The following is a 27713-nucleotide window of genomic DNA, read 5'->3' as shown; positions in this document are numbered from 1 at the left end:
TCCGCATGCCCACAGAAGAAAGAAGTGACGCATTGAGGCAGCACTTACAGCCTGATAAACCTCAGAAGCAAAGCTATCAAGCAAACGACCAACAGCAAAAGAAGGATGACAATCACACATCATGAAGTAAAATGGTGCCCAAAACAGGGGGAGAACACATGCAAAGGAAAAACAAAATACATGGAAGATGACAGAAAACTAACAGAAGTGTGCCACATAACCAATGTATTTTAGAAAGAAACTAAAAAAAAAAAAGTAAAAGTATATTTAACTTGGGGCAGGGGGCAGGCTGACCTATGCCTGAACTGTAAGAGTTTGGCAGGGTGTTAACACAACGAGTTCAACCACTCCTTTCGTCCCAACGGTAAAACAACTCTGGTCCAGATCAAGTTACTTACTGCTGCTTTCTTTTCACAAAAGGCCTTCAAAGCTTCTGTGAGTTCCTGTGTAATACGAACAACAAGTGTTGCTTCCGAGTCCGAGGTGATGTGAAAAGTCTCCTGTTGAAAAATATTGTTAGAATTAGTCATTAGGGTGCTGAAGGGTCTGACACACACAAACAGATCAAAGTTATACTTTGCTTTTGGTATAATTAGTTGTGAACATAATTATGGCCTAATAAACCATGGATGTCTGTGCTGCTCCCACACTGTCGATCATGAGCATCCTGTTGCAGATGGAGAAGGGCACTAGTCCTAAATTTATGTTGTCTGTATAGAAAATGGAATAAAAAATAAGTTTCAGCGCCATCAAATGCCTTTAATTCCCCCATTTTAGTAACAAAAAGATGAAAGTTTCCATTAAAATTTTCCTATGTGTAATAAGAAATACCAAAATGTATCGATATTATCCTATAAAGCACTACCTGTATTTTTAATGTCCAAGTAGACTGATTAGTAACTATATGAGGTTATAAGTGATTACACTAAGTGAAAAGAATACAGGCAGTCTGCCGTAAGGAATAGCTGCGATTCCTGTACATAAAAACCGAGTAACTGTCTACCAAGCATTTTTGGTTCCCACACTTGCTTTTTTTTTTACCTCTTCCTAAAGTCACAAGTAACCACAGCTTAAAAGAAAAAAAGAATAACTGAAAGAGGAAAAAAAGTCTCTTCAGTAGGTAATAAAGCACACATCTTAAAACGATCTACTTGTAATTTCAATGCACAAACACAATTCAGATTCAAATGAAATTTTGTCTTAGGTACAGAACATGACTTTCATGGAGTAAAATGGTGAATATAAATGGTTAGATATTTTCACAACATAAACACAAAAGACAAAGCAAGGCTCACTATGCCACTGCTAACAGCAACTGAACTGATAAAACTTCCCCGCTCCAGCAGCAGCAGCTGGAATCACCCAGGTTCCCTTGGCTCTCTGATTCAGTAGCAGAGGCACTGGCCGCAGCACCACAGGCAGCAAGACTGGACTGGCTCCTCTCATTCAGCGTTATGAACAATCCCATTAGGGGTGGGCAGCCAGCAGCACTTTAACAAAACTAGTGCTAACACTGCTTGTCAGGGTGGCTCCTCGGGGAAGGGAAGAATGACCCAGAGAACAAGTAGAGAGCTCACATTTAATTCAGCAAGATGAGCTGATGTTATCATAGAATCATAGAATCACCAGGTTGGAAGAGACCCACCGGATCATCGAGTCCAACCATTAACTGTACTAGCTTTTCAAAGAACCAAGTCCGTTAAAATAGAACTTAGAAATTAATACTGCGATCAAATGAGTTTGATCAGTAATCAGAGGCTCCTTCACAATATTCAGTGCACAGTACTCCTGAAACTGCACAACTCTTATCACAATTATTTCACATACATACCAAGAACTCTAGAGCTTTCTGTTTCCGAACAGGATCATTCTGTGGGATTGTAGAATGCGGAAGAAAAATTAGAAGACTGAATAGTACGGTATTAGTTGCATCATCTTGTACAAAACAAGATCTTATAATCTTTTATCCAATAGCAAAAGTCAACACAAAGACAAGACAGTATACTATTTTATATCACAGCTATAAATGTATAAAGTTAGAGCCTCAATAGCAATTAGGTAGCAGATTCTACAAATACAACTGCATTACTTCCCACACCACACTGGGAAGAACACGTCACATCTAAGCTACATGCCTACAAGAGCTAATATTAACAAAGTAGCAAATGAGGCCAAAGAGTAAAAGGTTTTCAGAAAAATGAAAAGCAAGCATAAGGAAACAGTTACATCATAAGACACTTGCAGAACTACTACCTCTACATACCTCATGCTCATAATCATCGTCCCACCTTAAAAAGAAAGAAATGACAATTTTAAGATGCATTCTAAAAATTACTAAAACTTTAGGTTTACACATAGTATCTAGAATCAAAATATCCCCGTTTCCAAATCTATATCACTTAGCAATACAGGATATCTTTTTCTACAGCATATTTAAAATATTATTATTTCTTAAAGTTCCTTATTCTGACTGACTTTCAAAGAATCAGTAGTATTGATTAACTTCTTTACAGATCAGCTAAACGAGATGGCTAAAGTGATGGTGTTATTTTAATTCCTGTATAAACAGAGAAGCCTTTTATACAATTTACTCAGGCAATGGCATCCCAAATAAAGCGGTAACAGCTTGAAATTTGAATTGTGATTCCTTTGTGTACAACAGACTGCTACTGAATTGCATAACTATTTCAATATTTCAAAAGCCATAGCTAACGTTTCCTCACAGAAATAGTAATTGTTCAAAGGAACAACTTACATGAGAAACTAAGTACAGTGGAAAGACAATATAAAATATTCTCCCCATATGTTATGATGTTTGCTACAGAAAAGTAGATCTGTTTAACAGGTAAAGAGATATTAAGAAAAAAAATAATAATCTCCTTTGACCACCATGTGGAGGTAGTATTCTCACCTTGCTTTCTTCTTTGATGGGGCTAGAAAATAAAAAAGAATTATTAGCAACATCATAAGTTTTCCACTGTATAGAACAGAAGCATTACACAAACAGAACAGTTGCTGGATCTAAAGTGGTTGCAGTTTCTGTAAAGGGAGCAGCCCAAACCTAGGCATGTGCTGCCATTTAAGAACCCCCCAGGCATCCTTGATGAAAGGCTTGGGAGACTGGGGCCCTAACAGCTTTGCAGGATAGCCAGCAGCTGAATCCCACACAAGAAGCATGGACTGAACTGAGGTGCACATGCCTCCTCTATGCAACAAGTTAAAAGGTTCGGGTTTCTGTTCGTTTGGCTTTTTTTTTCCTGCAAACATACCTACCAGTGAACCTCAAAGCTATAAATACAATAGTCCAGTCTCCAACAAGACGTTACAGAATGTCTAATCATCAGTCTTGCCAGTAAAGTGTATAAGCATGAGGAAGAAAGAAAAACTCAGGTAAACAAGGTGGTCTAAGACCACAGCTATGCTTCAGAGAATAAGCTACTGCATAGTAATAACTTACCACTTAAGTATTTATCAGCATGGGTGTTCCAGGATAAGCAACAGCACAATAATTCTCAAATTATGAATTTTTACAAATAATTGCAAATTACATCTTTGCCCCTACAATATGAGGCTGAAAGACTCGTGTTACTTTTCTAACCACCCAATGCAGATAAGTTGCAACTTGAAGTTGCACTGTTGGTCTCAAAGTTTTCCCAATGTCAGGAAAGAAAAGAACCACCGTTATTTCACAGAAGGTATTCAGGGAATTAAGAATCATGGAAATGTAGGATGGAAGCAACCTCTGCAGGTAGAATCACAGAATCATAACAAAGTTCAGACTGGAAAGGACCCCTGGCGGTCATCTAGTCCAGCCTGAGAGGGAAAAGTAGCACTGAGGTGGGAAATAACAGAAACTAAGCAATTAATTGTAAGATGAGGACAGTGACAATTAGAATAATTTTCCTTTAACTATTCAATTTGTGTTGTCTTTCCAGTAATCCTTCAAAATCCTCCCTGTTTGAAAAGAAGATGGGTAGAGACAAGAAGTGATACTCAGTCCACGGAAACATCACCCTAATCATGCTAATGACTGATGTTCTGTTCACTTTGACAAAGACTAGCCTCAAGATTAGATCAGGTTGCTTCAGCTGAGTTGTATAAGTCTTCAAGAATGGCAATTTCCCACCTTTTTTGGAATGCAATTTCAGTGCTAGAGCCCTCTATCTGACGGAAGAAAAATGGGACAACACGCAGTGATCAATATGATCCAAGTGAAGCCATTTAATCGAAGTTCTTAACACATTTTATACCTTACTTAACTCAAGCAAGCCATTGTTTTCCAAGCTGATTTGACAATTCTCCATTAGCAACAAGTAATCATTAGTTACAATACATTATTATATTTTCCCATGAGAAACAGCTACGTGAGCATTTCAGTCTACAAATTGATAGACTACAAAGTAACAAGTCAAGGACTACCGAGGAAAGCTTCCTGTGAGAAATGAGAGGAGTATAAGGCAGAACAACTCTCTATTGTTGCAAAGAGAAACCTTGAAGACAGTGTGTCATTTACAGCAGCTGCTTCTCCTGCAAAGTTAGTTTTAATTCTGGTGCAAAAGCTGTGAGGCCTTATGCTAAGGTGCCTTTATTTCATTTAGCATAAGCTGCTCAGTGCTTGGGGTGCTCATTAAATGTCCTCTGGTTCGTAACCATCCATCATCTACCGCCAAGAACTTTCTGAATGTTCAATCAGCATTTCCTTTATTACAGCCTGTGAATGTTGCCCCTCGTTCTTGCCCTGCACACCTTCTTGAAATTTGGCTCCTCCCCTGCAGCCACGTTTCAGATAGTGGGAGACAGTAATTAGGTCTCTTCCTTAGCTGCTGCCTTCTCCAAGTTAATCAAACCCAGCTCCCTAAAGTGGTCCTTTATATGCTCTAGTCTCCTCATGATCTTTTGTAGCTGGTGAGTCCTCTGCCAACTCTTTCCAGTTCATGAAAATTTCTCATGTACACAGGACGTGGTATTCCAGAAGCAGCTCAGTGTGTCCTTAACAGTCTGTCACTTCCCATCCTGTACTAACACAGGCAGTTATCGCTTCCCCACTGAAGATAAAGACAAGCTTCTCCAGGTATCTGCTGTATCTTTGAGAAAACAATAATTCAATCTGAAAAGTCTGGTCCAAAACAGCAAAGTAAATCTCTGGGCATATTTCTGGTTTGCTGCTGCATTCCACAGCAGTATTAATAGTAGTTTTTAGAAAGGTTACACAGGTAGAATTCAGAGACTAAATTAGACCAGAATTTTATATGTTACACTACCACACTGCACTTAAACACAGTAGCATAAGACCTCCAAATCCAACTCCCTACTTTGAGTAACCAGTTATAGGAACCGCCTTAATAAAACAGTATTTTTAATCTGAAGCCCAAGACAAAATCCAGCTAATCTCTCTTCTTTAACGGAAAAAGAAATACCCTAACGTTTCCGTTATATATAAAAGAATACATTACCTTATCTTACTTTTGCATATGATCTCTGCAGCTGCCAAAATTTGGCATTGATGTCCATTTTGCCACTTGCAAAGCCACACATGCTACCAAATGGCCTTTCTTAATTATACCCTCAAATTCACTCTTGCTGTCAGAAAGCAGCTTTGAAGCTGGAAGTCATTCTCTGCCAACACAATCTAGTCTAAGAACACACTGCTGCCAAACCAGTAAGCATGATTTCCTTCTAAATAACTATTTTTATTTTGGAATTCATTTGATATTGCTCTTACCACCTAACCAGAATAAACTTTAGTACGGAATGACACAACAATCTTGCAGTTAACTTCACTCTTTTCCACTCCTCCAGTTCTTCACGTTCTGTAGGACTAGCTGGGATCAGTGTTTCTGATGTTCCAGTTCTGATATCTGAGTATGTCTTCCAGTTCTACAGAAGTCAGTAAGCACTGATGTCAATTTACTCTGAACTGAGAATTACTGAGCTAGATTTCTGGGTCCTGTTCCCATCGTCTTCACAAGAGAGAGAAATGGAGCTCTGCCACCTTATTTTGCAGACCAACACTAAGAGGTACGATCCACAGAAGCCATCAATGATCAATCAAAAAAAAAAAAAAAGCACTTCCACTTCTACCATATATGTCTTTTCAAGCACATATGTCTTTTGACGATTGAAATGAGGTGGAGAAGACTTTATCAGAGAAACCCATCAAATACCATCTTTCCGTACTTTTTCATCTTCCTCAATTAGCAAATTACAGTAGTTATCTTAAATATCTCTGGAACCAAGTAGTTTAAAAATGTCTATGAAACACTGCAAGTCTGACAGTCACCTTCTTCCCTCATTTCAAACTCACAAATACTAGAAAATCTCTGAAAACATTTTCTGCTATGGCAAGCTGAACGTTCTAAATCAGTCAAAATCTTTGAGTTAACTACTAATTCAAATTAGGCCAAATATCAATTACATCAGGTCTATTATATTCGAGTAATTAATAGACTTACGTGAGATACTTGGTCTTACGTAACCTTCAATCTAGAAACAGAAATACCTTCATATTAGATTTTCTGATTAAAATTTCATAACAACAGTCTCCACAGCAACCACGTTTAGAAACAAGTGCTTTTATTTATCCCAGCATAGCGTAGCCCACAATTTTATAGACACATAATCTTGTAAATATAAATTAAATTTGAGACAAAATTTGCTTATGTTTGAGAAAATTCAAGTGCAAAAATTAAAAAACTCTGAAGTAAAGCAATGAAATTTCTGAACCACTAAATTCTGACTGGATATTTTCTACCTTAAATCCCTAACTTCTTAAAAATAAACAGCTTTGGTTTTTTTCAGATTAATTTCAATACTACTATTCTTTTCCCCATATTTTTTAGAGCAAACTTAAGCTAAGCCTTAGATCAATTCAGTGCTACGTTTTCTAGAAACACACAGAAATTTAACAAGCTTTGTCAGCACTACTTTTAAAATTTACTACATCAAACACATATGCACTGATAAAAGACACATTACTGGATACTTTACACTGACTTCCAATTACCTTATACATTTTTAATCCTTCAGTCTTCTCTAACTCTCCTGCTATCCGCCTAAGGAATGAGACTTTACATTCTTTTACATCTGTTGTCTTTCTCTTCATTTTAGCTGGAAATTCTTTAGACTGTTGACAAAAAACACCTTGAAATGGTCAATATCAAAAGTCATCAAAATATTAAATAATTGGCACATTTTACTGTTTGGACAAGCTTCTAAACGACTGGTTAACATCGTTTTGAATATAATCAGTTTCTTCTCTGTAACACAGCTAATTAAATTTTAACGTTAAGGTTACTTAACTATTCTTCAAAACAAAAATGGACACTATGCAAAGTTTGCTACCGAAAGGTAACATCCTCTGTACCATACCCAACAGCGCTACAGGTGTGCTGGGGAAAAAGTAAGAACCTGATCCCGAAGACAATAAAAACACTTTGGAACTGACTTTGAGCAGATTCTGACAGGCTTCTCTGGACTGTACTTCCTCAGCAGCTCATAGCTATTCATGCCGATCTGACCCATGAAAAGTCAACCATACAAGTATCAGCAATTATCTTATCAGCAATTAAACGTCAAAACTGATACAAGAATGTATATTAAAAAAAAAAAGACGTATCTTAAAGAAATTGTGATGAAAATACATCAAAATTACTCACAATGTATGCTCTTCTGTGTTTATATCCACTGAGATGTTCTATCATAGGTGCCATCTCTGTATTAAAACCACACAGCTTGCACTCATAATGTGGCTCTTTTCTTCCTTCAAATCTGATTTCAACCACATGTTCTAAACCTGTAAAAGCAAGAGTTATAAATATCTTTATTTCAGCGAAGTCTACTAGAAACAAATGTATTCTCTTCAGTGTTGCTCATTAAAACCCAAAATGAATAAATAGAAGTATTCAATTTTCAGAATTTCAACACTTCTTCAAGATCACTTCAACACTTCTTTGGACTCACTGCCCCCATCGATTACGTTTATCTCTTTACAATGCTTTATTCTGAAAAGAAAAACACTGTCTGTGGCAGATTTGCGAGCTCACCTAAATAAAACACTTCATGCATCTTTTTTCTTACCTGGGATACTTTTAAGAAACTAGGAAAGAAACTTCCATTCAACACAGTCATGTGAGAGAATTCATGAAAAATTGTACATAAAGAAGAGAATGAGAACAGAAAACACCTCACAAATGTCTACACTAAAAGCTGCATTTCAACTACTCAGTCAAACATAATTTGGACAGTGTCTGAGTAGTGCCAAGCACATGTAGGAAAGACAATAATTACTTCACAAAATTGAGTCCTTTGGTATCTAAAAACTTCCCATAAACTTTTAAGTATTACAGGAATGAAAACAGGATTTTTCTTAATTTTTCCTAGAAACGACTGATAAACTATGCCTTAGAAGTATTTAGAAATCTTTAAGTTTGAGGCTTATACCTAGCATGAAGTTTCATTCTGAATAGCTTAAATGTAACAAGTTCATAAGCAGCTTAAAAGAAATAGGAAAAACCTGCAGCTGTTCCCTATTATCCTGGTTTCCAATAGCATGTATTTGTGATAAGTTGACCCATGCCAGCAGCCAAGCGTAAGACATCTGCTTGCTCACTCACACACAACCCCCTAAACAGAATAGCGAGAAAATAGGAAGAGCAAAAGCAAGGGGAAAACGAGTTGAGATAAAGACAGTTTAATAGATGAAGGAAAAGGATGTAGGGCGGGAAGAAAACAAAAAAAAACATGGCACACCCATTCACTAACCTTCCTAGAAGCAGACAGTCACTGAACAGCCACCCTGGAAGCTAAACCCCCCCCTCCCCTCTTGATTTGTTTATCTCAATTGTCATTGCTGAGCATGACATTACACAGTACAGAACATCCTTGTAGCCAGTTTGGCCATGCCTGGAGTGCTGCGTTCAATCCTGAGCTTCCCAGTACAAAAGACATGGACATACAACAACTTCACATATGAAAACAATGAAGGTACTAAAGCTTCTCTTCTATGATGAGAGGCTGAGCAAGCTGGACTGTTTAGCCTCACGAAGAAAAAGCTCAAGAGGGATCTCATCAGCCTGTACAAATACCTGAAGGGAGGATGCCAAGAAGAGGGAGATAGGCTCTTGCCAGTGGTGTCCAGTGACAGGACAAGAGGCAAAGAGCACAAAAACTGAAACACAGTAGATCATGTCTCACCATCAGGAAACACCTTGGACTGTGAGGGTGACTGAGCACTGGCACAGGTTTTCCTGAGAAGTCATGGGGTGTCCCACCTCGCAGATATTAAAAAAATATCTGGACACCGTCCTGGGCAGCCTGCTCTTGGTGATCCTGCTTGAACAGGGGCTTAAGACTAGCGGACCTCCAGAGGGCACTTCCAACGTCAACCACTCCATGATCTGTGAAAAGCTTCTTTACTAAGATGGCTTCTTCAAGAACTAGTTGTCTAACGATTAAGGTGCATAAAAGAGGTAGCTTATTACTCACAGTAATAAGCTACACTTTAAAAGGTGTAAGAGATAAGATATATCCAGTAAAATATTCAATACAATTTCAGAAAATGAAACAGTATCTAAAATTCCACCTTTATTTTGAAACAAAAGCTATTTGGTCACAAATTCAAAGACATACCAGTCAGAAAATAAAATACATACCAACTAGAGGTTCTTCTCTTTTGGGGTCATTCATAAAATCCTTAAGACAGGTTATGTGCTTTGTGAGTCCTCTCTTCACTAAAGTAAAAAATAAACATATAAACAGGTGTTACACAATAAACAGTCTGCACACAATTTCCATAATCCTGAAGGAATTTCTAACGGAAACTTAAGAGGGACAAATTTCATTTGCACTGTGAACTGCGTAAGGAAATGAACAAGATCTCAGTCATTCACAGAAAGATTCCAACTCTGATCATCATTAAAACACCACCACTGATTTCAATGCTGCACCTATAAAGGACAATAGCTTATTTATATTCAGTTACCTGGTCTCTGTGTTTCACACTTCATCCAAGTTTGGACTGGAGCTGGAGGACCTACGATAATAATTTGACAGTCAAACTACTACTTCTCACTTGCTTTTAATAAGTACCTAGTAGACCATCCAAACAAGTTAGAGAATTAAACAGTTATCTTCATTTTACGGTTGAATACAGGCTCAGTGATAGCAGCATTCCATCGTGGTACAGCTTCCTTTTGTAATTTTACCACTTTAAGTAAGAAAAAGCATTCATTCCCATTTCTCTTTTCCCACTAACATAATGCTCAAACACAACAATGTCACAGAACTATATTCAATTTTTATTTGATTTTTAAGTACTCTTCATACTGCATAGTTATTTCAATTATTTTAACTATTCAGTACTGCGCATGACAGTCGATCTGTGTTACAACTACCTGACAGAAAACTTCAGGTCTAAACATTCAGAGCTTAAACACAGCTAAGAGACAATTCATGAAATCATTAACCACATCTTTTTTTACATAGGGTTCTTAATATATTTTTAAATCACTTGGAGCTACAGAGTGATTTTTCAGATGTGCTCTTGTAAAGGCACTTTCACTCCCTTCCTTTGGAACTTCTTTCCCTTGCTCCCTTCCTTCTTTCCCCGAACCCATAGACACAGACACTCCACAAGTAAACTTTAATGATGTCCTCAGCATTTTATGAGCAGCAGCATTCAAGATTAAAACCAAGTGACACACCAGCACTTAGTGAAAGTTTAACTTAGGAATTACATGGGCAAATATATAGTTTATTTTTGAAGTGAAGTTTTCCACAGCCATGGCAAATACAACGTGTTGTATACATCAATGGTTTTTTCCTTTTTCTGCAAAGATAGGCAGTTAAGAGATACCACAGATATCAAATCTGCAAATCAAATCAAAGTTGTAACAGCTCTGTAATAGTAACATAAGGGAGGGATATGGGAAAGCTTGTCTGCCTTGATTTCTTACAATAAATTATACATCTTCTTCAGTAAAAAGCTTTAAATTCTCTGGTAGCACAAACAAAATGAAATCTCAAGGTAGTCCGCAAGTCCAAAAATTACTCAATTCCAGAGTTGCTCAACTAGTGCCTGAAACCCAAGTTAGATTCCAGGTCCAGCATCTGCAGACTGACAACATGGTCAAATGCTAAATGACACGAACAGTTATTTGTGAAATAGGAGTTTTAGTGCTTTATTTCTGTTCACGTCTAGGAACAAATTGTATTTGCAGAGAATTACACCAGAAGCAGTTCACAGTGCAGTCTGTCTTAACATGGCTGAGGTTTACAGATACAGCCAAGTCAAAAAATCAAGTTGTAGTTGCTAATATCACCAAAGGTACAAATTATCATTGCTGCCAGCAAAAGCTTAACAATGCAATTACAACCTTGAAGACACTCTCCTACTCAGTGACAGCAAGTTTCCAGGCTAACATTTAATTCATGTTTACTAGCCATAAGGTTTTGTAATGCTATTAATAATGTAAGTTATTACATTAGGCATCTCAAAACCAAAACATAATAGAACTTTCCCTTAAAGCATATCAGACAGACCAATGAGCTGCAAATCAGCCAGACTACTAGGCTTAAAGGGCAACAATCAACAGTCCCATCTTGTGGTGTTCAGTAAGCAGCAGCACACCTAAAACCTGGACCCATAATGATCAGCATCATCACCAATAATCTGGTTGAGGATGCACAGAACACCCTCCACAAATTCACAGACAGCAGTAATTTAGGGGATATAACCAATGTCACAGCTTCAGTTCAGCAGGAACTTGGGAACATTAAGGATTAAAGAAACATAATAAGAAGCGTAGAGTTCTGCATCTGAAATAATCCTCTTCTTGAGTACAGGCTAGGATCTGGCTGGCTGAGCAGCTGCACTGTCAAAAAGAACCTCAGAGTTAAGATGAACACTAAGCTGAACACAGGCAAAAGCACGTCTCCTATAAACTAAGGACACCCCATACTTTGATACTGCCCAGGCAGCAGATTTCAGAATTCCTCACCCTCCATTATCTGGGACTTCCGAGGCTTCCTAGTTCATATTGTTCTCCTGTTCACGTGGCATGTGAAGAAACCAAAGAGGATCCATAAACCCAGGGCAAATAACTTACAAGAACAGGTTTGGGAAGTGGATTTGTTTAGTCTGGCAAAGTGGGAAGACAGAGGAGATGTAATAAGATGGATACCCAAACCATAGCTACAGCGAGGAGTCAAATCCTTCGGGGATGGGACAACAGCATAACAAGTAGCAGCCAGGAACAGTTGTTTAGGAGGCACAGATGAGATGTTAGGATGAAATTCTCCTCTTTAAGACAAGGGTGCAGCTAAGGGCTGATTAAACACAGGTGGCAGACTTTCTGTCCTTGGAGACATTCAAGGCTTCACTGAGGTGGTGATGATCCAGCACTGGCAGTAGTCCTTCAATGGGGAAGCTAGGAAATCACCAGCAGTCCCAGGAAATCCCTTCCAACTAATGATTTTATTTAGTAAGGGACATGTCCCAGATATTATCAATATGAACAAAAAAAATCCCTTTCCTTTCAATATTCAACAACATCATCCTGAACACAGTTCTTCGTTCTACAAATCTTACAATTATGCATGTACTTGTACTGCACACACATTCCTGGTGACTGCCAGAAATAGAACAGCTGTATCTCAAAACTTAAGGACAGTTTTGGACACTGTCAATTCAGTTACTCAGCAGCAACAAAGAGATAAGGGACTCAGCATTGCAGATTCACTTTGGAATACAAGAGGTGAAGCGCACAAAGACTCTATATGGGGAACTCTCCAAGAAAGAGATGGAAAGGGAGTTAAGTAGTGTTCAACCTTAGTACGCCTACTATTATGTTTCCTGAAACATTTTCTCTTCTAGTCTGTAACTCAGAAAAGAACTTCCAGGTTTCGTAGAAGCAGTTTTACATCCCAAACCTTATGCATACTAATCACTGCCTGACAGATCCAGCAACTAAACACAGCATCCCTTATTACACTTTTCATTTGTATAGTTGTAAGAGAATTACGGCAAGCAAAATTTGCACCTTCCTGTAATGCAAGAAAAATTCCACAGGCTGTGCAAAAAAAAAAAATCAATTCACTAATTCACTCCTCTCTGTGCCAAATTAATTTCACCAATAAAGCTAGGCAGCCCAGAAATTGCTTTAACAGGGCTCATACTCTGTGCTATGCCTCCTACCTGAGCTGCCCCATTTTAGTAGTAAACCACTGGATATTGCTGTTGCCCAGGGAACATTTGCCTAACATGTATACTGGCATTCCCCTATCATTTAATGCCTCAAAGCAAAAATTTTTCCAAACTTGTATCCGGTTTGTACAAAAGGTCCCAGGAAAGAAAGCAACGTTCAGTCTCCTCCCCTCCCTATCCCTGAACACAGACGTGCAACTGCCTCAACTAGAGCAGAAAGAAGCCTTCCATCTGTCTAATGATATTGTGCAAAGAAATCACACAACTGAAATTTGTACACTTAACTGAGCTTTGATTTAACTCCCATTAAATTCCTAGAACTTGAGCATCTTCTCTTTCCACATCTTCCATTAAGCTGCTCTCCTCTGAACTGCTGGAGAGCAGGCAAAAAACCACCTCCGATATCAAATTCTGTCATTATCACAAAAATAACTTGTTGACAGTTTTGCCATACGGAAACTCACATGGTATCCAGATGTCTTTCTTACAGAAAGTGGCACTCCTCCAAACACAATCATCTGCACACAGATGCATTTCCTGACTTAACCGACTTAAAAGCCAACAAAATCGTAGTTAAACAGTCAGCTTGCTCATGCTTATCACTTCCAGATTATGAACAGTTACTTTTGATGAGTTCAGAGAGGATACTGTACCTGTCACGTCCTATTTTTGTGGATCCACCAGCAGTTAACAGAATCATCTCATCAATTTAATTCCTGAAATATTACTAGACTCATACAGTGCACCTAACGTAAGAACGTCCATACTTTCCACGCTCATTCACAAGGCTTCACTACTAATCTCCACAAATGCAGTTTAATTTTTGTCCATGCTTACTATATATGTTTACAAACTGCAGAAAAAAAATCCTCAACTATTGAAAATAAAAAAACAAAGGCCAACCAAATTCAGAATTTATTCTTACATCTCACTGACAGAATACAATGACTTTCCCAGATCTGCTGGCTCTTGAGGTAGAATTATTTGTATAATTGGAAATACGTTCATGGGAGAGTTTCAAGAAGTTTGGTATATATAATGAATGTATAATTCTGCACTGCAGCTCCCAAAACAAAATCGGAATTGCCACCTTTGAAAAGTTACTCATGTGGAAAGCTCTTCTACCCGTAGAAAGAACACAACACAACTGAAACATACAAATAACAGGCCAAATTTCAGCCTCTTTTGGACATGCAGATCCTAACAGTGGCTTGCGAATTTGCATCCCATGTCTAGATCTTCAGTGAAGCAGAATGTAATATAGATAAAGCAGAATAAAGACAACATCAATAACATGAATAATCATTTCATATTAGAAGTAAAAGACGTTGATTACTTCAAAATTATTACCGAGGCACAGAACTTTCTGGACACACCTTGCAAGGCTTCTGACATGGTACAGGGTGACACTGGGAGCCCTCTAGAAGTTAGCTCTCACTTGTTTACCCAGGTCTCAAGTCTAGATTCTTCACTTTAATAATTAGATAATTTATCTCTTCTCCTTCTGTAAGATAAATCACAATTGAAAGATTCTAATCTATGGCATTTCCAGAGATGCGGTGTTTATAACGAACATAAGTTCTTACTCTGAATTCTCCATGGAAAGCTTGTAGCACATTAAGCAGCACTATTTTCCAAAGGCAGAGGTCTTTGCAACAGGCTTCTGTTTTCCATCGCTGTTTTCGCAGTCTTGCTGTGACACCTTCTGTTCTCTTCTTCAATTCTCACTTTGTCTCATGCATCCTTACACGGCTCATCCAAAACAAGATCTTATGCTCCTGAAGCAAGAACCTCTTCAGTTAATAAGTATTACTTTTAATGACTGTTTCTGAGGAGAAATACAAAGAAGTCTCTAGGCATTGTTTTACAGTAAACACTAGCCGACAGCCAAACAAACTTCTTGTTGCTGAGGTATATATACAATTTTGGACTGCTCAAATCCATTGGATTTTGAGATCTATATGTCTTCAGAACTTCTGTCAAGGAGCTTCATTACCAGTATTTCCATAAAGATAAGATCTGCATGCAGTACTCGCATCTGCTGAGGCAAAATGCATCATAACTGTTTGCACACTTGAATAATGCATCTTGCACAGATATTCTTGTCAACATCAAACCAGAAAAGCATCTAATGAAGCCCATTCTCTTAGAAAATGGGCTCTATCCAGTGTTCTTCTAAATCTCTCTCTTGTGTTGATTCTTCAAAGTCCAGTAAGCCTGCAGCATCTCTCTCAGCAGAGGACTGACACCATTACTCTTCTCTGTGCAGCTTGGTTCAAAAAGGCCGAGAGGTTCAAAATATACTGGAGAACAGATGACAAAGCCAGACTGTAAGCCTTGTTTCTTGGGACAACAAGCTAAGAAGATAAAGTAGAAGTGAAGGGCATATTTCTTGTGATGACTGACTGAAGAACCAGTTTGGGTTTTTATCTTCTCATTGGTATTTATCAGTATTCCCATATCTGCCACTGTTCTCTGCTTCTTGTACTTTAAAAATCTTGCGCACCACCATCACTGCCTTTACAATAAGATTTTCATTTCCACTGTGAGCTAGTTACATCCCACATTTTCAGCCTTTCACCAAAACTCTTATTTTCATTGACATTTGACAGTCAGAACTCACGTTCTCAGTTTCTGAGGGGAAAGATACCCTTTGCTACTCCCAAGCTGACTACAATAACGAGGCAGAACAATCCTGTGATGCAGGTAGGCAACTCCAGCACTGGTAAAGCTGCATCCGCAACACTGCTGAGTTATAGCCTGCTGATTTAGCTCCTTAGTCTACTGCTTGAAGTTTAGCAGTGGATGCATAAAGCTGACAGTGAAGTAGGAGACTGTTTAGCCTGAGAAGGTAAGAAACTAAAATACCGACTGTCTCTTCCTCTATTAGACAGATATACAAAGATTCAGATGTGGAAAGGCATAATTAAGGTTTCATGCTCTAAAACATTTCTTTGCTCAGCAGTTCACCAGATAGAAACCTCAGAAGAATGCTCAGCATATAAAGAAAACCACAATCATAGACAAATAAAGCTCGCAAATGCAAATCTCTGAACTACTAGAAAAGCAACAAACATCAAAATACCCAAACAATATCTGTCCTAGGAGGCTGGAAAGAAAAAAAGTGCTATACTTACAATAGACAGTCTTGGGTCTCAGGGCTTTCTCTTTCTTTAATTATGAAGATGCAAGTCATCCCAAAATAAAATAAGAAAAAGAAATTAATGTGCTGCACCGTACGAAGGAAGAAGCCTTTGCAGATGAAATACATTACAGGCCAAAGTTTCCATTATCAAACAGGAAAAATTGGAGCCTGTATGATTTTCTGCAAAAGCTGGAAGTACTGACAGGAGTGTACTTACAGTTAATACAAGATTAATTTCAAGAAAGCCCTGTTATTAATGAAATTTTAAGATAAGATTATGGCTTGAAACACATTTCAAGGATGCCAGACAAAACCTTGAGACCTGCATGATTACAGACCCTAAATTTTCAAAACCTGTAGTTCCAACAAAGAAAAAAAAAAAGATGGAAAAGAAAACACACCCAAAAAGGAAAAACAATGTAACAAAAAGCAGTTACCCCACCATTTTGAGTGGATTTGGCTAAACCTTAAGGCTAGCCAAATCTACTGAAAGTTCATTTGTACGATAAAGTACAGGAAAGGTAACTTTCATCAGCTGAATCGAGAACAGATCACTTTTTGACAGAACATAAGGAAAAGAGGAATTTAAATTCCCATTCCACAACATGGCTAAAACTGACCGTGACTCGTTTTGAAAACTTTCTGGCAAATAAACACAAATTTGTCATTTACAATAACGAAACAGTAAGCGTGATCATTCTACCAGTAAGGGAGCTGTCGCCCTAGAGCAGTCCATGGAGCCAAGTGCTGTATTTTCATATACATGAAGAGAATGTAGCATGGAAGAGATGCTGCACATCAATCTGCCAGTCTGATAGGAACCGAGACAGACATTATTTAATTGTTTAAGAAGTCAAGTAGCAGTTCTTTAATGACAGTTACAAGAAAAAAAGAAGTCACCCAAGTCCCAGCATCTCCTCAGACAGTGGGTGGTGCTGTTTGAGCACAGCAGGATTTTATAAACTCGAAATACACACTCTCCCTAGAAGCCATGCTCCCAAAAGTGTTTTCGTTACTTGTCATCCTACAGAGTTTTACTACAAACAGCTGCTAATATCTAACTTTTCAGGCAAGTGTAGAAAACATTGTGCAGCAGCTCACAGTTGCTAAAGAGAATTTCTTCCAGACCATTTTAGGACAATCAACTTTGACTATGACTGCCCTTGGACTACTAATTTTGTTAATATGAGAAATAGAGTTCCATAACTGAAGGTAACGGGTCCGTTTTACTCATGATCCCTTCTTGAGGTTTCTTTAAAAGAGAAAACAAGGCAAGAAGCAAAAAACCCAAAACTATGTCAGGAATGGAGATTCTCACACATTAGCTAAGAAACTTCATTCTCTGTCCTGGGTCATATGCTTCAAGCAAGTTGCAACAGCTGTTTTTGAGCTAAGACTATGAAAAGTTAGGGTAACTTTTGACAAAGTGTCTAACTTTGAGAAGCCAAAACTCAAAAACTGCTGGGTTTTAGGGTTCAAACCTCCCATGCGCGCTGTAATCTCTACAGGCTACTGCATAACATATTTTTCCACACATTTCAGGTTCACAGGTTATCTTAACTAAACAGCTTCACACTGTAGTTAAGCATTATGTAAACATTATGTAGTTGTTCCTAAATATATACACTCATAGAATCCTATCAGGTAGGTGTTGGCAGCCCAGACAGAAATTCTATTTAACTCTTCAAGCTCATACAGAGCAAATCAAGGGTTTGGGTTTTTTTTTTTTCACAAGAAAAGCTGTCAGTTTAAACCTCTTTGGATCGTGAAGTTAAGCTGCAGAACATAAGGGCATACTTCTTGATACCAAACAATACAACAGCAGGGCAAGTTTCCTGTAAGTAAGCCACGTTAACATTTCAAGCATCCACACAAAAATGCCCGATTAAAATCCTCTTTCAGCATGGCTGATTTCAGTGCTATACAAAAGGACAGAAAAGTTGTCTGTACATTAGGTATTCTCAACCACAGGTTCTGACATGGGACAACCACGGGCAAGAGGAATAGCAGAAATGAGAATATTGAAATGGTGAAGACAACTAACAACCCTCTTCACAGATCTGAACATTCCTTGTTCCTAATGAGACAGCAGAGTCCTAAATGAAGATTTGTCTTGTTTTGGAACATGGCAGGCATTTCTACCCTATTTATCCCCAGATATGAAGCGAGGAACCTTGAATCCTTGACCAAACCAGAACAACTTCTATTAGTGCTCCAAATATTGTTCACCGAAGAGGCAACACTTCCGCTGGTGTCACATCTGTCCAAAGCACATAGAAAAAAAGACATTCCATGCTACCATTTCTTCTCTAGTAAACTGAGAAATAAAGCTAACATGTAGTTGCAAAACCAGAAATAAATACAACGCATACCACCATATTCCAAGTATATGCACAATAAGGATATTTTATCTGGGGAATGCTCCCTCAAAAGACTTAGTTTTTTACTCAGCTGTTCAAAAAAAAAAAAAAAAGGAAAAATAACCCAAACACACCTTTCATGCAGTATTTCCCTATTGCTCTTACAGACTTGGTTCAATGAAAACCATTAGAAAACTTACTCAAATAGTGTTTCTATCCACTTTCTCCTAAGGGCTAAAAGTAACATTCCACTGTTTTTCGAAGTATATCATACAAGCCAATTCCAGTCTCCAAAGAGCCAAGAACTCCATGCACACGGTATAAATGCTATTTTGTTTAACTCATTCTCCACCCACTCCGCCCATCAACACCTATTCAGCAACAAAACCACAAAACCTGTCGGCATGCAAATACAGAAATGTCATGAAGCACCTGATGTACAAACATACAGAGCCTTGTACTGTGGCCATCCCAACCCCGCAATCTCCTGTTCACCACCACTTTGTATAGGGGTTTCCCCACAATCTTTTGTTCACAAGGATTTTGTATACGGGTTTGGCCTCATGAAATATCAGCATTAGAAAAAATTAGATGTAATTAGAAACAACTAGAGGAAGCACTTCAGTGCTATAACAATGCAAACAATCCGACGACAGAAATCACAAGTTACAGAGGAAAGTGCAGAAAACTAGGTTTTTCTAATCTTTACAGACTGAGAATGTGGAATTTTAAACAAAAGGTAACCATTAGCCAATCAACATTCAAAACTTCAGTCAAAAAACATTCATAAATGTCTTATCTCTAAATAAATCCTCACAGAACATTGTCCAATAATTTAAGCACGAAGCAAGCAAAGGCAGCAAACCAAGAAGATGCTATTGAGATGCTTCAAACAAAACAGGACCATACAAGTTGGCAGTTAAGCCCTTGCAATCCTCTAAGAAATGTGAATTGATGCTACTATCAAAGTAACAGAAAGCTAGTTTTATTCAAAGTACAGGTGACTTGTGTAGACTTATAAAACAGAGCAGTACTTTTACCAATTGTATCCAAAACAGAATTTTTGCATTCTTTCACCATCTGTGACTTTGTGCAATTCAAATGTTTGATTTCACAATTAACATACATTTACCTTTACATACAGTTGACAGTTTGAGTCATATGTGGCACAAAACAGAGCTGTGAGGTTCCCACCTCATGTTTTTCTTGGGATTTTTCAAGAAAATCACTGTTAGAGATCTATCAATGAACGAGATGAGCACTTGAAGCCATGTGCAATCACTTACTGATTTTTAAAAGAACCAAGATTTATGATTATATTTTCATATACACTTAATATGGAAAAAGGTTACCTTTCTATGCTTTGCACCACGATAGTGTGACTGAAGACTTATAGAACTCATACATGGAACTTTACAAACCTAAAAAGATAAATTGAGAGCACATCTTCAGTTATGCTATGGATATTCTGTAGCTGGTGAGTTACAAGAAGTGAAAATGCATCCATTCCTACAGTGTAATTTTCAAGATCTTCTTGGGCTTTCTACAACGTGGATAACATTTAGGAGAGAAATGTATCACTAAAGTGAATGGAAACAATGCAAACCAGCTCAAATGATATTTAAATACATGTTTAAATTTACCAGGTGTTATCAATCTTTTAAGAGTCTCCCTCTTCCCTCCCTTCCACCTGCTGAAGAACAAGCAATTCACAGAATCCTAAGACAAGTAGCTCTTCCAGAGACCGGCCATGTTAATTCTCCACATTAAGAGCTTCTCTCTCTCACAAGTTTGCTTCACTATATCTAGGTTAGCTTTGCATTTCTAAGAGCATGGCCTCTAATACTTTACACCTGCATTTTAGCACATAGTCTGAAAAGCAATCAAGAAACACACTCACTTCACAATAAAATATTTTTTTTTCATGTTCCAGTTTGCCATCTTCTGGCTTAACTTCTTCAGTCACAGCACTCATCCTGCAAAACTGGTTCACTGCACACAATAGGAAAAAACAAATTAGACCAACTCTTCTTTTCAGCCAACAACTGGGGGCAGAAGGGATGCGTCTGCTGGATGAATTAAGTTCATTATTTCATTTTATAGAATGGGTTGAGTTGAAGGAGATCACGAAGACCACCTAGTCCAAGCCCCCTGCAGTAAGCAGGGTCATCTCCAATCAGATCGCATTGCTCAGAGCCCCATCCAACCTGACCTTGAAGGTTTCCAGGGATGGGGCATCTACCAGCTCTCTGGCCAACCTGGTTCCAGTATTTCACCACCCTCAGTGTAAAAAATTTCTTCCAAATATCTGGTTTAAACTTCTTTTAGTTTAGAACCATTACCCCTCGTCCTATTGCTAGAGACCGTGCTAAAAAGCTTTTTCTCATCTTCCTTACAAAGCTCCCTTTAAGTGCTGGAAGGCCGCAATAAGGTCTCCTCGGAGTCTTCCCTTCTCCGAGCTGACAACCCCAACACTTTCAGCCTCTCTTCAGGTGTTCCAGGTCTTTTTTTCTGTGGCCCTTCTCTGCACCTGCTCCAACAGGCCCACATCCTTCCTGTGCTGATGGAAATCATCCTAGATTAAATCCATTTCAACGCATTTCTAGAAAAAACTCTGGGTTTTTTTAATCACCAGGGCACCTTCACAGCCTCAAGCCTCCCTGTTTGTCTTGATGGTGAGGCTTCACACAGCTGTCTCCCACTTCTTTGATGGCCAACGTCCAGCGAGCACCTTGGCTGGCTGCCTGCCTCTGATCCCCGATTCCCACGTTTGTGAATCCAGTTTCTCCACCGTCGACCCCTTCCTTGCCACCTGCCCCTACGGCACCTGTGGTGACACGCGGGCATCAAAGGCAGGGGGTTCAAGCGCATATATTTTATGATTAACAGTAATATAGCAGCAGCGCCTAGTGGGAGGTGTCCCTGCCCACGGCAGAGGGGTTGGGACTGGATGATCTTTAAGGTCCCTTCCAACCCAAACCGTTCTATCACATTACAGTTTCATTAAAGCCGTTTTACCTTTAGTTTCCGACCTGCGAGTCTTTCCCTGTCATTTCCCTTTCCCGGTTTTCTCTGAGGGGGGGGGAGGAAGGGGAGAATTGAGAGCCCAATTGCTTAGCTTCAGCTCCCGAAATGGGGCTGGATGGAGCTTTTAAAGCTCCCTCTGAGGGCGCCGAGCGGGACCCCGAGCCCGGTGCCGGCGGCCCAGAGGGTGGGAAGGGCACGGGGAGGCCAATTGTTGGGGTTCGGCTCCCGAAACCGGCTTTAAACCGCGCCCCCCCCCCCACCCCACCCCACCCCACCTCCCCCTCCGCTCCCGACGAAGCCACGGGCGGCCCCGCTCCGCCGCCGCTCCCCGACGGGCCGGCGAGGAACCGGGAGCCCCACCGCTCAGGGTTTTGCTCCGGGAATCGGGTTTTTTAATCGCTTTTTCTCTCCCCGGCCGCGCTCAGCCCCGCTCCCACCTGCCTCCCGCGGGCCCCTCACGGCGCCCCCCGCCCCCCCATCCCCTCATTGTCCAATAGGCGCGAGGCCGCCCGGCTCCCCCAATGGCCGCAGCGCCCCCTGGCGGCTCGGAGGGCGCCTCGGGGCCTCAAGGAAACGCGCCGGGCAACGGGTTGGGTTGAAACGTCGATATTTTATTTCAAATCTGACCGGTATAATAAACGTAAAGTGTCGTTTAAGAAATGCGCTTGGAAGTTCCTTCTAGAAGCGGGCTGAGGAAGCGGTAAAAAAAGGGGGGAAAAAAAGAAAAATTAACAGAAAAGTGCAGCCATTTCAACAAAATTCCACGTTTTACTGCTTGTTTTTAATTATCCTGCTAGTGATTTACCTGGACTCTGTTATAGATGTGTATAAGCAGCACGGTGGGTACAGGTGAGGTTACCAAGGGCAGCTGCGTTAACGTGTTTTTATTTATGCAGGAGCTGCTGCATCGATTTTGATGGGAATGGTTGGACTCAATGAGCCGGGGGGGCTTTGCCAACCCAGTGATTCTGGGATTCTGGGATCAGGACTGTCAGGGGAGTTTCACAGAATCATAGAATCATAGAATCACCAGGTTGGAAGAGACCCACCAGATCATCAAGTCCAACCATTCCTATCAAACACTAACCCATGCCCCTTAGCACCTCGTCCACCCGTGCCTTAAACCCCTCCAGGGAAGGTGACTCAACCCCCTCCCTGGGCAGCCTCTGCCAGTGCCCAATGACCCTTTCTGTGAAGAATTTTTTCCTAATGTCCAGCCTAAACCTCCCCTGGTGGAGCTTGAGGCCATTCCCTCTCGTCCTGTCCCCTGTCACTTGGGAGAAGAGCCCAGCTCCCTCCTCTCCACAACCTCCTTTCAGGTAGTTGTAGAGAGCAATGAGGTCTCCCCTCAGCCTCCTCTTCTCCAGGCTAAACACCCCCAGCTGTCTCAGCCGTTCCCCATAAGGCCTGTTCTCCCGACCCTCCACCAGCTTTGTTGCTCTTCTCTGGACTCGCTCCAGAGCCTCAACATCCTTCTTGTGGTGAGGGGCCCAGAACTGAACACAGGATTCGAGGAGCGGTCTCACCAGTGCCGAGTACAGAGGGTTTGATGGCAGGTTATACCTCCTTTCAAGACGAACGATAGTTAGTTGTACTGGGATTTTTCATGGATGTTTCTATACCAACCAGAGGCTTTTATGCAGAGTCACGTTGAAACGCTTGAGAATTCTTTGTAGTTCTAATTGCAAAATCTGCAACTGAAAACACTGCACTGCACATGTTGCTCAACGCTTCCGTATTCTTTGCTTTTTAAGAAAATTACATATTAAAAGTGCAATTGCACAGTGAAAGAATAAACACATGTAGACAAAAATGAGAGAAGGAAAGAAGGGGCAAAGGAATTCCCTGATTTTTTTTGAAAGAGACCAGGTTGAAACACAAAAGGATTTGGCAGAGCTAAACTGCTGGTGGTAGCTCAGAGTTTCTTGGGCCTCCTGAAGAGAGGATGATGTTTCTCCAGCAAAATGCCTTTTCTTTCTGGTTTAAGTCTACAGCTGTAATTAGTGAGTACCTCTGTGTCATTAAGCGGGGGAGAGGGGAGATGGGGCGTTGCACTTCAGCCTAACATTGTTCCTATGGGGAAACTTTTGAAGTACGCCTGAAGTGGAAATAAAACTACAGGTGCAGAATACAGAAAGGTTTGAGACCACAACGTACCATCCTATAAAATCACAAAGCTAGAAAAGCTAGAGGAAGAAAAAGGAAGTTTTTTTGATGGCCACAACTGCCTTTAAGGAATAAAATGTTCTTTGGTTTTGTTAAGAAGATCTGTACAAGGGAAGGAGTGAGAGAAAGGGTGAGAGAAAGGGAAGGTTTTTGACCATGTGGAGGAAGAATCCTTTTGGCTATGATAACAGTAGAAAGAAAATGGAATCCTCTTACTGAGAACTGAGATAACTTTTGCTTCTTTGAAGTTCTTTCAGAGAAAGTCAATATATTAAAAAAACCCCACAAAACAGTTGATGCTTGCCTTTCCTTATCTCACAATTTAGATGAACAAAGGATCCATGTGGTCTAAAAGCATTTAAAAAAAAAAAATAGAGAAAAAGAGGTTCAGAAGGGAGTAGTGGGGTAAGGAAGGGAGAGACCAAAGTGTGACCTAAGAAGAGGAAGAACAGTGGTATAATTCCTGTCACTCCCTCCTGTGCAAAATGAGGAGCTCTAGACCAGAACTTCACCTGACTCTTTAAACAAAACATTTTAATTATTTAGTACAGTTACTGAGACTAGCTAAGCAGCTGGTGTTCTGTTACCTTCTGCCATGTTTTTATTTAGTCATTGGAATACCATAATTCTATCAATACAAATGTGAAATTGCACGTTTTGGCTGTTGTGCAGCTGCCTTGCAGCCGTGTTGCTTCGATGAAATCCCAAGAAACTTCTGACTGCACACTTAGAGCACCAGCTGCACGACTGAACTACAATGACCACCAGCAAGACAGCTGATGCAGATGCTGAATTAGCCAGAGTTTTGAGGACTAACCCCAGGAAATGAGCAGGAGCACTTCGTGCCTTCTTCAATAATGTTTTCAGTGTGATTGAGAAATACAATTTAGCACTGAATTACCTGAATCTTTGTTTTCAGGAAATTATTTTCAGCCTGAAAAGTTATAAATTCAGTTAAAAAAAAAAAAGGACGTGATTTCAATTTCAGATCATAGAGAAATTAGAAGTGGGTGGAGAATTAATACTGTAGTCACAGAATAATTGCACCTTGACAGCAATACATCAATCAAAGTGATATTTTCCCTCCCCAAATTTTTTTTTAACAATCCTTAGCTACTTATTCTCCAAGCCTCCACCCAAAAAAAGCACAGGCAAGTGCTTGGATCTCCATATGTTTGGGTTTTTTATAAGTACTTTGTGGTTTTAGTATATTTTTCAGTCTGCTGCTGCTGATTTTGTTCACAAGAATTTCTGATAGCATGATAGGAAATGTATTTATAATGACAAGAACATATGCCACATGTATTTAAACACAACAAAGATATTTTGTCAGAGTGGTAGCGTCTATGATCACGAGCTACTGACAACTCTTACATGAGTCTCCTTCAGCTAGGTAAGAACCTTGTGACTACAACTTGAGCATGGCCACTTGCAGAATCTCCTTGCTCACTATGCATTCTGCAGAAGTTTGCTTCAGTTGCAACACATGATTTCATGTAGGACTTTGCAAGATTTAAAAGAGAGGAAGAAACTCTAGGGAGAAAACTCCTTTTTCTAGCCAAAGATTTTCTACAACCTGGTTTAGATTTAGGGGGTTTGTCTCAATGTAATCAGAAAAGTCTTTACATTTTGAATGTTTACACTAAGACAGCGGAGAGAGAGGAAGAAAGCAGAAAGGCAAGAAAACCAGAACAACAGCTCTATACCTCCATCATTCTGAGGTTGGATGTTCTAGTTACATGACACTGATGAAAGGCAATGAGTATATTAACTTCTTTCCCACTACCTAAAGCAATGTAGGTAACCATAGGTAGGGGAACTGGCATCTTTTAATTATTGCAATTAAAACATTTTGCACTGTTAAGACAAATCAATGGCTTTTCTGAAATAACTACAGTGGTGAGGATGTCCGACTGAAGTTCCAATAGGGTTTCAACAAAATGAGTTAAGAAAGCTTTCTAGGTGGCAGAAGCTGACCTTATCCCACAGAATATTCTGTGCCTCAGGCTTGTTGCTTCCCATTTAAGTATTTTAAGCACCAGGAATTTCCAGAAGAATTGCACATGCCCTGCCAATGCCAACGCTGTATCAAAGGGTCAGCACCTGAAGTCTTACTGACCTGGCTGATGCACAAACATCAGACTTCCCTATGCCGTCCAGAGAAGACTCATTTCTAAGGGCTTAAGACTACAAAACTTTGAAAGGTGATTAAAACATAGAAATATACTTCACATTACTGTATTACACTCAAGGAGTAGGAAGTCAGTCTTTCCTACAGAGAATTTATGTACAGTCCCTTGATCTTTCATTTCACTAGTTAAATCTCCAAACTGAGAACCAACTGAAAGCAGCTTACCCCTTGTACGCCACTGCCCTCACTTCAGATTTTCAAAACAAAGCTCTACTTTTGTATCTAGAGAGTCTAAACTGAATATAAATTATTGATAGTGTTATCTACAGTAGAGGTCTGTCACCAGAAAAAGAAAAGCATTGCCTTCAGTCTGGATACTCTTAAGTTCATACCACCGCAAGGTAAGAATCTTTTTATTGTTGTTACGATAAATACATTGTCAGGCTCCTAACACAGACTTTAGGGCTGCATTTGAGGGATACAAATACCAGCTCATTATGCATAAAACCTAAGCACCAGTGACTGAAAACATCTTTAACCCTGCTTCTCAATATTATATTTTAAAATAATGCCAAAGCAACAACAACCACTAAGAAAATGCAAGTATTTAAAACAACCACTCTGCCTTTCATGCTGTTTACTAATCAGCGTCAGTGGATCATTAATGTCTGCATATAAAAAAAGATTGAATCAGTGTCAATTTAATAGGGTACACTGCAATGTCAGATTTCAGTCCAGACTCAATCCAGGGCACCTGCTGTGTGGACAGGATGAAGGAATGAGATAAGTGCCTCAAAAGCAGATAGCAAAAGAGACTTTTTTTTTTAGCATTTATTTCCTCTATTCTTTCCAAATGGTTCAATATATGAGGTACTTAGAAGGAACAGATCTTTGTTTTCTGTCAACAGGGGTCAGTGATTGTCCAAAAAGAGGATAAACTGCTGAACTCTTTATAAGCACAGTTCTTAAGAGATTGCCGTATGTGTCTGATAACTTAGACTAGGAAGACTTCCACTGATACCACATCTTTTCATGTGAGATCTTGAATAACAACTTGGCCACAAATTAAGTGGGTCAAATTCAAACATAATGTACAGGATAAGTGTGAGTTACCATAGTTTTTTGTTGGTTTCAAACTTTATGGAACGACATAGAAGCAAACCTGACTGCATTTACACATGGAGGAGTCAGAAGGTGACGTCTCATTTTGAGTCACATGTTCATCCATCCTCCTAGAAGAAGGCCATTACATCTCTTAGATTAGATTAGATTCTCTTACATGCAGGAGCTTCATCTACCTTTATAACATCAGTTGAGTAAAATGTAACTGGTTTTGTTGTGAATGTGAGAAGAATCATCCCAACTGAAAGAAAACAGGAAAGCCTTAGAGTAGTTGTTGTTATGTCAACAAAATAGCCTTTATTCAGTAACGGAGAGATTTTTAGAGAACTTCTGCTGCTAGTATAACTTGCTTTCACACCTGAAAGAGAAATCTGGCTAGTATAGTTCTCTCACTGTAGTCATGCGAGGAAATATTTCTAAGTACAGTAAAAGGCATTCAGTGGCAGAGTTCTCCATAGAGTTGCACCTGGTGTGACCACTTACATCGGTGCAAAATGACACCAGCACGTCCAGATGAGGATAATAGTGTTTTACAGCCATGTTGAATATAAATGATGAGAG

At 39.5% G+C, this 27713-nt stretch overlaps 1 protein-coding gene across 6 annotated transcripts in view; it reads right to left on the bottom strand.

Moving 5' to 3' along the window:
• Nucleotides 1-20698, bottom strand: part of LOC138718773 (uncharacterized protein DDB_G0283357-like) — a 29014-nt gene extending 8316 nt beyond the window's left edge. For 4 of the 6 annotated variants that reach the window (XM_069853328.1, XM_069853327.1, XM_069853330.1 and 1 more), the window contains exons 1-12: nt 20607-20698; nt 20059-20127; nt 16339-16372; nt 9980-10030; nt 9651-9728; nt 7656-7792; nt 7004-7123; nt 6453-6483; nt 2912-2933; nt 2264-2288; nt 1832-1870; nt 399-500 (exon numbers count right to left, since the gene is read on the bottom strand). In XM_069853328.1, the coding sequence (XP_069709429.1) occupies nt 399-500; nt 1832-1870; nt 2264-2288; nt 2912-2933; nt 6453-6483; nt 7004-7123; nt 7656-7792; nt 9651-9728; nt 9980-10030; nt 16339-16372; nt 20059-20127; nt 20607-20681 (783 nt within the window). In that variant the 5' untranslated portion in view covers nt 20682-20698. Of the gene's footprint in view, nt 1-398; nt 501-1831; nt 1871-2263; nt 2289-2911; nt 2934-6452; nt 6484-7003; nt 7124-7655; nt 7793-9650; nt 9729-9979; nt 10031-16338; nt 16373-20058; nt 20128-20606 lie in introns of those variants that run through there. The other 2 variants (XM_069853329.1, XM_069853332.1) reach the window with 2 other exon arrangements.
• Nucleotides 20699-27713: the final 7015 nt, after the last annotated feature.

This window comes from Phaenicophaeus curvirostris, chromosome 3, assembly GCF_032191515.1.
Source record: "Phaenicophaeus curvirostris isolate KB17595 chromosome 3, BPBGC_Pcur_1.0, whole genome shotgun sequence".
Lineage (NCBI taxonomy): Eukaryota > Metazoa > Chordata > Aves > Cuculiformes > Cuculidae > Phaenicophaeus > Phaenicophaeus curvirostris.
Note: the sequence above shows the minus strand (reverse complement) of the source record. Positions and strands in the feature narration are given on the sequence as shown.